The sequence below is a fragment of the Protopterus annectens genome, chromosome 8.part0 (assembly GCF_019279795.1).
Source record: "Protopterus annectens isolate FY-2018-M chromosome 8.part0, PAN1.0, whole genome shotgun sequence".
NCBI classification, from domain to species: domain Eukaryota; kingdom Metazoa; phylum Chordata; order Ceratodontiformes; family Protopteridae; genus Protopterus; species Protopterus annectens.
In genome coordinates this window covers 1,532,606,715-1,532,619,047 of record NC_056741.1, presented here as the reverse complement: position 1 = coordinate 1,532,619,047, position 12,333 = coordinate 1,532,606,715, and the positions used below count along the sequence as shown (strand labels likewise).

The following is a 12,333-nucleotide window of genomic DNA, read 5'->3' as shown; positions in this document are numbered from 1 at the left end:
TGCCCAAAGCAATGTAAAATATGCAAGATCTGTAATTAACATGAAATGATTATTCTGAAAAAAAAATCTATAAATAAAAGTACTGTTAAATATTTGGGCTTTTGATCTGAATTAGGGAACATGACTGTATCTTGTATTTTTTTCATTCTCGAATGTTTCATAATTAGTGCTATGTCTAACAGTTAGTGCAGAGGATTAAGACGAGTTGATAATGAGCTACTTCCTGTGGTACAGAGTTTGATCTCCTCAACCTTCCTTTGCCTATTTTGTGACCTCGAACAAGTTGCTTAACCAGACACTGCTTTGGGGCAGTTGGAAGTTGGACTAGGCTCCTCAAGGGTATCATGGACTGCATGTCTACTAACTACTTATGAATGTTATGAACTTTGAAACTCAAAAATACCATTATAAATGCTGTAACTTCATATATCTAAATCTGTATCCATATCTATCTATGTATGCATATTTCTTTATACACACACTGTGTGTATGTGTGTTATATATGCATGAGTGCATAAGTGCGCAATTGTGTGTGTGTGTGTGTGTGTGTGTGTGTGTGTGTGTGTGTGTGTGTGTGTGTGTGTGTGTGTGCATGCTGGCATGTGTATGTATGTTTCAGTGAAAATGAGAAAGACGGAGAAACACAGCAGGACCTATAAAACTGCTTTAATCCGGTTAGCGCTTTCACATCAGAGATGCTTCTTTGGTCTGAAGAAGCATCGCTGATGTGAAAGCGCTAACCGGATTAAAACAGTTTTATATATCCTGCTGTGTTTCTCCATCTTTCTCATTTTTACTGAAATTCTGTTTGTTGGAAAAAGAGGAGTTTATCTGCAGTGGCTGCATTTATGACTTTTATGTGTATGTATGTTGCAGATATACCACAGAAAGTGCTGGTGCTTAGTGCTCTGTAATGATTATTACAAAAAAAAAAGTATAGTCTTATCTTTGGTCAATGTCTGCAATATATCAACTAATATATGGAAGACATGGAAACCCTAGTTGTATAACATATCTCTGTGTCTGATTCAACAAGCTTATTAAACCAAAATGTTGTAGGAAAAATAAATATAATTGCCTATAATAACTAGCTAAACTGTCACAGAGCAATAAAGACCTGAGTGTTAGCGAGATTACCCAAGTTCAGTCAGTGAAGTAAGGAGAATGGTCATGCCTATCCTGCTGGAGTGAGGAGGAGTCACAGCAAGTCAGAATTTGTTCTGATACCTCAGGAGACAGTAGGGTCACCACCTAAGGTAGTTTCAAAAGCCCCACCTATTTCAATAAGTAAATGTGCACTGCTTCTCTTTCAGTGTTAATAATCTTACCAGCAAAGTTTTGAAGAAACAGTAAATAATATGGTAAATGTCAAAAAGCAAAGTTGAGGCCAAACCATGGCTGAACCAATATATAAAATGTTTAATAGATGAGCACTTTCACACCAGAAAACAGGCACTTCTTCAGATCATTAAAACACTGCAATACTGGCACATTTAAATACATACTCAAATACAGAGTATCCAATTAGTTCAGCAATGCAAACCATGTGACCTTAAATAAAATCTTAAAGAGACAGCTAAAAAACACATAATTTTATATCAAAAACATTGTTAACATTCTAGTTGTGTAACTTTGTTATGAACAATTAATAGAGCTATTTACATGAAGCACTAGACTTTAAATGGTGTTTGAGGGGAGACCGATTCATTTAGTCCAAACCCTTTATCTGCCTGCAGCAATATTACCCACCACAACTCACACTTTTCAGTCTGATTCATCAGGTCTCTCATAGGTTCATAGGTTCATACTAGGCTATCTGCCCTAGGGCATTTATAAGCCTAGCCAGAGTGTGTTTGGCTTTCGCCACCCATTTTAAATTAATTTTGCTATGCCCTTTTTCGAGGTTAGTATACTGTGCCTCTGTCTAACAGTGACACAGAAGTGATACCCGAGGTAAACCTACGATCTCCCATCCACTCACCAAGATTCCTCTTGAAGAGAGTCAATGAGGGACTCTGCCTAACCTGGACTGGGATTTTATTCCAGAGTGAAGGGAGCCTCTGGGTTATGAATCTGTCCCTACAGCATGTCCTATTTATTTCAGTGCTGAGGTTCAAGTCTCTCGAGTGCATAGCTCGATGGGATTTGGATTTTCTGAGGTGCAGCATGTCCATTAATTCTGGGTTGGACATGGCTTTATATGTCAGGCACAGATCGCCTCTGAGCAGTTGGTATGCCACTGAGTAGAGCTGGAGTTTCTTTAACCGGGCAGAATATGGCATCTGTTTGAGCCCTTTGATCCTCTTGGTGAGGTACTTTTGGGGTCTTTCCAGTTGCTGCAGGTGTCTGGTAAGGTACATCCCAAAAGGGGCACTGTACTCAATTATGGGCCTGATGAAGGATGAGTAAAGAGGCATGATGACCTCCCCTGATCTAGATGTGAATCCCTTCATGATTAGGTGGGCTATATAAAATGTTTTTCTAACCACTTTGGCCACGTGGTTGTCAAATGAGAGATTGCTATCAACTTGGGTCCCCAGGACCCTAATTACTTCTTCTGTACTTAATGGATTACCACCTATGTGGTAATTTGTGGGCACTTTGTTTTTGCCAAAGGGGATGACTATACACTTTTTGGCGTTTAGCTTGAGGCCATGGCTCTGGCACCAGTTGTCTGTTTCTATGAGGCCCTTTTGGAGGATGCTTGTGTCGGCTGGAGAGTTGATTATGGCACCCAGTTTGCAGTCATCTGCGAACTTGGTCAGCCACAGTCCTTCCGTGTTGGCCTGTACCTCCGAGAAATATATACCGAACAAGAGAGGTCCCAGGACTGAGCCTTGTGGGACATCACTTGTAACTGGTTTGGAGTCTGACATGGCTCCAGCAATTCTAACCATGTGGGTTCTGTCCATGAGCCAGTTTGCAATCCATCTAGTGACATAGGGGTTTATATTTAAGCTGGTGAGCTTATCTATAATGCCCGAGTGGGGTATTGTATCAAAGGCTTTTGCAAGGTCCAGGTAGGCTGTGTGGACCACCTTCCCCTCGTCAATGGCCTTGGTGACTGTTTCAAAGAAATCGACCAGGTTTAAGAGGCAGGATCTGCCCTTAAGAAAGCCGAACTGGGTAGGATCCAGTGTCTGTAGGTCCCCAATATCTTTATTTATGAGGTCCATGATGATCCTTTCCATAGCTTTGCAGACCAAGCTAGTCAGGCTTATGGGGCGATAGTTTCCAGGATCCGTTGAGGCACCACCTTTGTGGAGAGGGACCACTGTTGCTGTATGCCACTCTTTGGGTATATATCCTGTAGTAAGGCTGAGATTGAACAGTAGTTCTATGTTTGGGTTTAGCTCTTCTTGGAGTTCATGTAGGACACAGCCTGGGACACCGTCTGGTCCCATTGATGCTGTGTTTTTTGCTTTGGAGAGGGCGGCTCTTACCTGAGCATCTGAGATGCCAGGGGGGCAGCACTCTGCTGGGATAGATATTTGCTCTTTTGGTGGGGAGGGGGGGGGGGTTTTGCTGAACCTGTCAGCTAGGATGTTGGCAATGTCTGCGGGTTTGGTGTATTTTTTGTCATTTTGGACTAATTCTGAGCATATCTGGGAATTCCCACCCAGGTTCCTAACATAACTAAAGAAAGCCTTGTGATTATCCTTAGTGTCCTGTGCAATTTTTCTCTCAAAGCTGGCCTTAGATGATTTTATGAGTGCCCGTAGTTTTTTGCTAATACTGATCAGAGATGCCTTCCCTTTTTGGGATTTTGCTCTATCATGTAGTAGCTTCCTCCTTCTATTGTATAGTTTGTTTATGGCTGGGGTCCACCAGAGAGGACATCTGCCTTTGGAGGATTGGGTCTTGGTTTTATTTGGGATTGCATGATCCATGCATTCCTGAAGGTGTTCATAGAATGCGTTTATAAAGGATTCTGCGGTCTGGGCCGTATTTTCCACAGGCCCGGGGCTTTGAAGGATTCCACCTCGGTTTTGAGGAGTGTGAAATTTGCTTTAGAGAAGTTTTTCACTGTGGTTTTCTGGGCAGGGCGTGGGGTCGGGATGTGAATATCCAGTGAGATTAGTTTATGGTCTGATCTTACCAGTGAGGGATACACGTCTGGTCTGGAGCATAGAGTCCCCATGTTGGTGATGATCAGGTCCAGTATGTTTTCCCCTTTTGTGGGAGTGGTAACAAGTATTTCCATAGCATTTGAGTTTATAAATTCTAGGAACCTTTGGGCTAGGGTGTTGGAGCTAGAGTAATGCTCCCAGTCTATGTTTGGGTAGTTGAAGTCACCCAATATAATGGTGTTTGGAGAGACCTTCATATTTTCCAGTGTTCTCAGGAAGGCCGAGTGGGGTTCCTGGGTTTGGGAGGGTGGTCTGTAGCAGGCTATAAACTGGAAGGCAGTTTTACCCACTGTTAGTTGCACATGGATAGTCTCTGATGCTTCGTGCTGTGCCACCAACCTGGAGGTGTGGGTATCTTTGACAAATATTGATACTCCCCCTCCTTTTGTGGTTCAGTCCAAGTTTTGGGGCCGAAAAGCATGGTATGAGGTATAACCTGGTAGTGATGGGGTGCTCTCGGGAGCCTTGAACCAGGCTTCTGTTACTGCACAGATATCGATGTTCTCCATGCTAAGGAGAGTTTTGAGTGCATGCATCTTGAGGTTTAGAATTCTGGCATTGAGTAGCATTACTCTTAGTTTCTTATCCCTTGTGATACCTATGGAGGTGGGTTTGTCTTTTGAGCCTTGCCTAAAAAAGGCACTATGGGTGTAGCAAGAGCCTTTGCCAATATCCAAAAGCCCAGGGGTGACAGGTGCAAGCCGTCCCTAGCAAAGCATCATGGCTTGTCAAGCATGTCATCCCAGGCTGACAGGCATTGGATCCCCTTTGAATGACACCAATACTTAAGCCAATTGTTGAAATTGATCATCTTGTCTTCATATTGTGGCATCATTCTTGGTGAGGGTAAGATGCTACTCAAGGTCAGGGTCATACCGGCCTGGGCTACATGCTCAGAGTGCTCCTCTATGTCTCTTTTCATGTAGTCCAGGGAGGTACGTCTCAGGTCATTCACACCAGCATGGACAATGACTGAGTCATATTTGTACTTGCCTTGGAGTGACCTGAGTGCTTGTGTTATGTGACGGATCCTAGCGCCCGACAGGCAGCTCACCATGACCTTCTCCTTGTTCAGCCTGGTGAGCGGGACATCAGTGTGCCTGACGATAGAGTCACCTATTACAAGTGTATCAGGTGTGTTGTTTGGCCTTAAGGGCTGTGACTGTTCGGCACACTGGCTTTGTGAGCTATGTGTTGCACGTGTTTTGTTTTGGGGTAGCGGTTGCTTGGGTGTCTGCTTTGGAGGTCTCTGCTGCTTAGGCAGATTTTTATTTAGAGCCTCCGAGTATGTTTTTGTGTATTTATGTGTTTGGTTTGCTGTCGTGGTAGGTCTATGTGAGACTGGAATTGTAGTGAGTGTGGTTTCCTTCTTCTCCTGACTGGTTAAGCCAGTACTGAGTTAAGAGAGCTTAGCCTCCAGTTTGGCTATATGGTTGCATCTCTCACATGTGTTGGAATTTGTTGGGAGGAGGAGAGGGTTGTCTGTGTACATGAGGCAGTTGTAACATTGCCTCAAGATTCCCAGATTCACCAGCTGGACCGGAGAGGAGATTGACAACTGACCTTTGGACATGCTAGAATAGTATTGGGAATTCCTTTATAATTGAAAAAAAAGGGCCAATTGGGAACAAGGTACTCAAGGGGAGTTTGTGAGGGTATAGTGCTTTTTATTTTTTAGTGCTGACTTATATAATTGCTTTAGTGAGCAAGTGCCAGGTAACTTAAATGCAAAAATGACAAACAGTAACTTTCTTTCAAGTGAAACAAGGAAATAAGTACAGTAAGCAATGCAGATATCACTAGGGATCCACAGAAGCACTGAAAAGCCGTGTTTTAGGTGGAATTAGTGTTTCAGGGAAATAACAAGCAAACAAACCACAAGCATACAAACAAAGCTAGATTCAGCAGGCCTGGATCTAGTCTATGCTACAGCAAACAAGGTGTACCAATTTCAGTAAGAAACAGTTCAAATATGCAGGCACTATAAGCATTTAACCAGAAATTCCCAGCTCAGAAGGGCAGAGTCCAGCCTCTCCTCCCACAAGAGTGCAGACCATGAACCTTCTTAATGTAAAATAACTGGCCTGAAGCCCAAGTGCTTAAACCAGAACTAATACACTTTTAGAATAACAGACACTGAGCCCTCAATCAGCAGTTCCCAACATAAAAGGATGTAAGCTACCTGTCCTGCCACCACAGTGCAGGCCACAAACCTTCCTAATGTAAAACAACTGGTCTGAAGCCCAAGTGCTTAATCCAAAGGACTTAGAATGATAGCTACTTTTTAATCAAGTTACTACCAAGCAGTAATAAATACAATTGAATACTTTAAAGAATGCCTGGATTAGTGCTCAAGTTATACAAACAAAGCTAGATTCAGCAGGCCTGGATCTAGTCTATGCTACAGCAAACAAGGTGTACCAATTTCAGTAAGAAGCAGTTCAAATATACAGGCACTATAAGCCTTTAACCAGAAATTCCCAGCTCAGAAGGGTAGAGTCTCAATTGAATATCACTTCTTAATAGTTGCACTACTAAAAAAACAAAAGATTGAATTGAGCCACATGTTTTTACATACTTAGTGAGTGCATTTTTATCAACTATTTTCCTAAGCTCATAAATATGTTCACGAATCTGCTATCTAAGAGAGTGGTTTGTCTTCTCTATATAGAATGAGGAACAAACCTAGTACTTAGCCAGGTACACCAAATCCATTGTAGAACAATCTGCATATAGGTTAAACTTAAATTCTCATCAGCAAATGTTGCACGATCTACAGACAAGAGTACAGACATGCTGACTTGGCTGCTCTCTGCTAAATACACATTTTTATTTAAGGACACATGGTTTGTATTGCTGGATTCATTGGATACTTTGTATCTACTTATGTGTTTAAAAGTGTCAATGTTGCAGTGTTTTAATGATCTGAAGAAGTGCCTGTTTTCTGGCGTGAAAGCGCTCATCTATTAAACGTTTTATATATTGGTTCAGCCATGCTTTGTCCTCTACTTTGGTTTTTGGAATTTACTTATGGTTTTATCTGAGGACACTATAGCCATTCTCTATTTTTTGTGTTGTTTAATATGCTAAATATAGCACATAAGCAAATGTTAAACAAAATTTGTAATATTGTTTGGCAATTGGTGTATTTGTTGAAACTATTATACTAGACAAGCTTCATTGCTATCATAATATGATAGGAAGAAGAACAAACAATATTTCCACACGGTTTCCTGCAATGTGTACATTACATTTTTTAATCCAGGTTTATTATGTTGTCTATGATATTATTTATACTGAAGATAAAAAGAGTGTGATTTTTTTCTGCAGAGAACATAAAATTTAAATGGACAGATCTATTATTTCATTCCTTAAAAAAGAATGCTCAGATGTTTTTGTGTACTTCTAAAACACATCTTGTAAATGATTATATTAATCTAACTGCCTGCTAATAGTCACATCATCACACGGGATGCCAGTTAAAACAAATAACAGACTATTCTAACAAAATCATTTAAAATGCAAACAGGAAAGCCAAATGATACAGTAAACATTTTATGAACTACACTACAGAAATACAGCAGTTCTCAGAATGACTCAAAATACCAGAGAAGTACTCAATAAAACTGAATTTCCAGAAGAGACCTGGATTTCCTGACAGAGACCCTGATTTCCTGATTGTCAGGAAACTTTCCTGCCAGGGAGAGTGGTGACATACTTTATTTTGCCTTGAGGGCATGCATTTGGCTCACTAAGCCAACACGTGCCAGGAGCTTTCTGCAACAATCCAAAGAAGCATGCCTTGCAAAGAGAAGATGTAAGTAATGCATGTCGTACTTAGTCCTCCCCAGGGCTGGGGTTATAGCCATTCCATTAAAACTTCTGATGGCTTTCTACATGATGAATCCTGCTACCAACTGCTGACCACAAGGAATGAATGAGCTGGTCAGAGTACAGAAGGCTGATGGTCAAAAGGCAAATGGGAAGGAATAGTAGAAAAACTATAAACTGCCTGGCTTACATCGCCGTGACGTATGCTTATACATCATAAGTAATCTAGGCAAACAAAGCAGACAGAACACTGTAACCAAACAGCTTAACTGAAGAGAATGTATTTTTTCTTACCTAGATCCATTGATGTGATCGTATTCCCTCTTGACATTAACACGGACTGGCTGTGAGATCCACTCTTGCTGGTGCGGCAAAGGGTTAATTTTATGTGGCTGGACATAATCTGGGTTCCCAGAGGCAGTCATATCAGCCTTGGCCAGGTGGGCTGCAGCTCCGTAAGAAGTGTCAAAGAGGGACTGGTCGTCACTTACCACCGACAATGCCTCCTGAAAGAGAGTACAGAAATAGATCATACATGTGCAGATTATTTAGCATAGAAAGTTTGCCAATGTCATGAATAAAATCAACAGATATCAGAAGGAGCACAGTTTTTAATGTCTTCTTCAGTCGTTTAAATCAATCAGTAGCTGATATAACTGTTGCTATATATGTGTATGTGTGTGCTTTCCTTGCATGATAAAAGTAAGATGCTCTACACCTCAACAAAACAGTGTCAAAATAAAACAGAATGGAAACACAGAACATCATTTACTTTAGGATCTTAAGAGGCACTATTAATGCTAAAGAATAAACTTCCAGCTTATTAAAAAAAAAAAATGAGAAGAAAATAGACTTCATATTCTCTAGCTAGCATAAAAATTTAATTTACTCCATGTCTTTTGTGGCTGGACTACTCTGATTATACATCTTAGTTCACTTTGTTTTTTCAGCCTAAAGGGACATTAACTATACTACACATGACTTTATTTTGCTACTGATGTTGCTGGAACTTTTTTTGAAGCATATAAACTGCAAATCATTGATTCTTTCTTTAACTAAAACAATTGGTTTATAGGTTAGTACTAGGCTAACTGCCCTTGCAAGCCATTTTAAGCCTAGCCAGTTATCCCTTATGAGACTCAAACCCTGCACCTTGTATTTGTAAGGCAGACACCTTAACCTTAGCCAAGTGCTAGGAGCCATCTTGAAAACTATAGTAGTTATTCTTGTCAGAGAAGATTAACTGCTGCTATTTTTAATGTGTCTGAGCACCATTAGCTTTTCATAGGTTCATAGGAGATTACTAGGCTAACAGCCTAAGGGTCTTTACAAAGCCTAGCCAATATAACTTTATTTTACCCAATATATGGCTTCTAGGATCAAGAGGATGGCATGGATTTGTGCCTGTGCATTGAGTATCTTACAGATTGCTCTATCCATAAGAGACATAGGCACTACCCCAGGTGCAAATTTCTGATTCCTCATCCATTGATCCAAACTGCTTTTGAAGATGGCCAGTGAAGTTCTATGCTTAATATGAACTGTAAGCGGGGTCCAAAAAAGCGACATTCTCTGAGACACATATCTGTCCCTCCAGCATGTTTTGTTTGAGTTGCTGACTAAGTTTAGATCCCTATATTGGGTGAACCTCATGCTGTTTGACTTGTGGATGTTTTTCAGCCTCATCAGGGCTGGATATGTGAGTGCCTTGTAGGTCAGGCATAAGTCATCTCTTAATAATCGGTAGGAAACAGAGCAAAAGGATAGGGCTTTTAGTCTATCCACATAGTTCATGTTGTTTACACCTCATATTTTCTTTTTGGGGAACCTCAGAGTCACTCCAGCTGCTGTAAGTGCCTAGACAAGTACATGCCAACTGGTGCACTGTACACAATTATTGATCTAATGAGGGCTGAGTACAGTGGGACTATAATTTCCTTGGATCTGGATGCCATACATTTACTTATAAGTTGTGCCATATAAAAAGATTTCCTCACCACAATGGACACATGGCAGTCAAAGTTTAGGCTACTACCTATCTGTGTACCTAGATCTCTCACCTCTGAGTCTACTGTAAGGGGTGTCCTATTGATGTTGTAATTTGCAGGGGCATTTGTCTTCCCAAAGGGTATGATAACGCATTTATTTGCATTTAGTTTTAGGACATGGTTCTGGAACCAATCATTTGTTTGATGTAGACCCTCCTGAAGGATATCTTCATTGTTGTGGGATTCAGTGATTGCTCCCAGGTAGCAGTCATATGTTCATAGGTTCATAGGTGGATACTAGGCTATCTGCCCTAAGGCATTTATAAGCCTAGCCAGAGTGTATTTGGCTTCCGCCTCCCTATTAGATTAGCCTACTGTGCCTCTGTAAAGTAGGTCACAGAAGGTACCCTTTTAAGATTAGTTTACTGTGCCTCTGTCTAGCAGGAACATTGAAGATATCCCAGGAGTGAATTTGCGATTTGCCATCCACGCGTCAAGATTTCGCTTGAAGAGGGTGAGTGAGGGGCTATGTCTAACATGAATTGGGATTCTATTCCAGAGTGAGGGGAGCCTCTGGGAAATGAATCTGTCCCTCCAGCATGTCCTATTTATTTTTGTGCTGAGGTTTAGGTCCCTGGAGTGTGTAGCTCTAAGGGACATGGATTTTTTGAGGTGGAGCATGTCCATTAATTCTGGGTTTGACATGGCTTTGTACGTCAGGCATAGATTGCCTCTGAGTAGGTGGTAAGCAACTGAGTAGAGCTGGAGTTTCTTTAGTCGAGCTGCATAGGACATCTGCTTGTAGCCCATGATCCTCTTGGTGAGGTACTTTTGGGGTCTCTCCAGTTGCTGCAGGTGTCGGGTAAGATACATCCCAAAAGGGGCATTGTATTCAATTATGGGCCTGACAAGTGATGAGTAGAGGGGCACAATGACCTCTCTTGATCTAGATGCAAAAAGGGGATGACTATGCACTTTTTAGCATTTAGCTTGAGACCGTGGCTCTGGCACCAAGCATCCGTCTCTGTGAGACCCTTTTGGAGGATGCTTGTGTAAGATGGAGATTCGATTATGGCCCCCAGTTTGCAGTCATCTGCGAACTTTGTCAGCCATAATCCCCCTGTGTTAGCCTGAACCTCAGAGAAGTATATACCGAACAAGAGAGGTCCTAGAACTGAGCCCTGTGGGACGCCACTTGTAACTGGTTTGGATTCGGACATGGAACCTGCGATTCTGACCATGTGGGTTCTATCTCTGAGCCAGTTTGCAGCCCATCTTGTGATATAGGGGTTGATATTTAAGCTGGTAAGCTTATTTATGATGCCCGAGTGGGGTATTGTGTCTAAGGCTTTTGCGAGGTCCAGGTAGGCTGTGTGGACTACCTTGCCCTCATCTATGGCTTTGGTAACTGTTTCAAAGAAATCAACTAGGTTTAAGAGGCAAGATCTTCCCTTAACAAAGCCGAATTGGGTAGGGTCCAGTGTCTGGAGGCTCCCAATGTCTTTGTTTATGAGTTCCATGATAATACGCTCCATAGCTTTACAGACCAGACTAGTCAGGCTTATGGGGCGATAGTTTCCAGGGTCCGTTGTGGCACCACCTTTGTGGAGTGGGACCACTGTAGCAGTACGCCATTCTTTGGGTACATATCCTGTAGTAAGGCTAAGTCTGAAAAGTGACTTAATGTGAGGGTTCAGTTCTTCTTGGAGCTCATGTAAGATACAGCCTGGGACACCGTCCAGTCCCATAGATGCTGTGTTTTTTGCTTTGGAGAGGGTAGCTTTCACCTGTGCATCTGTGATGTTTGGGAGGTTACATTCAGTTGGAATAGGCATTTGCACCTTTGGGGGGGAAGGGGGGGAGAAGTTTGCGCTGAATCTGTCTGCCAGGATGTTGGCTATGTCTGTAGGTTCAGTATATTTTGTACCATTATGCAACAATTCAGAGCATATCTGGGAGTTTCCGCCCATGTTCCTGACATAACTAAAGAAGGCCTTGTGATTATCTTTAGAGTCTAGGGCAATTTTTCTTTCGAAACTGGCCTTTGATGATTTTATGAGGGATCGAAGCTTCTTGCTAATACTGAGCAGAGATGCCTTCCCTTTTTGGGATTTTGCTCTGTCATGTAGTAGCTTCCTCCTTCTGTTGTATAGCTTATTTATGGCCAGGGTCCACCAGACTGGTCTCCTGTTTTTGGAGGAGTGAGTCTTGGTTTTATTTGGGATAGCACGATCCATGCATTCCTGCAGGTGCTCATAGAATGCATTTGTAAAGGATTCTGCGGATTGGGCTGTATTATCCTCTGGCCCAGGGGCTTTGAAGGATTCCACCTCAGTCTTTTGAAGTGCAAAGTTGGCTTTTGAGAAATTCTTTACAGTGATTTC

General features: G+C 41.9%; 1 protein-coding gene across 6 annotated transcripts in view; it reads right to left on the bottom strand.

Moving 5' to 3' along the window:
- FLI1 (Fli-1 proto-oncogene, ETS transcription factor) overlaps nt 1-12,333 on the bottom strand; it is a 695,335-nt gene that overhangs the window by 374,536 nt on the left and 308,466 nt on the right. For all 6 annotated transcript variants that reach the window (XM_044081108.1, XM_044081111.1, XM_044081113.1 and 3 more), the window contains one exon: nt 8,256-8,467. In XM_044081108.1, the coding sequence (XP_043937043.1) occupies nt 8,256-8,467 (212 nt within the window). The remainder of the gene's footprint in view (nt 1-8,255; nt 8,468-12,333) is intronic.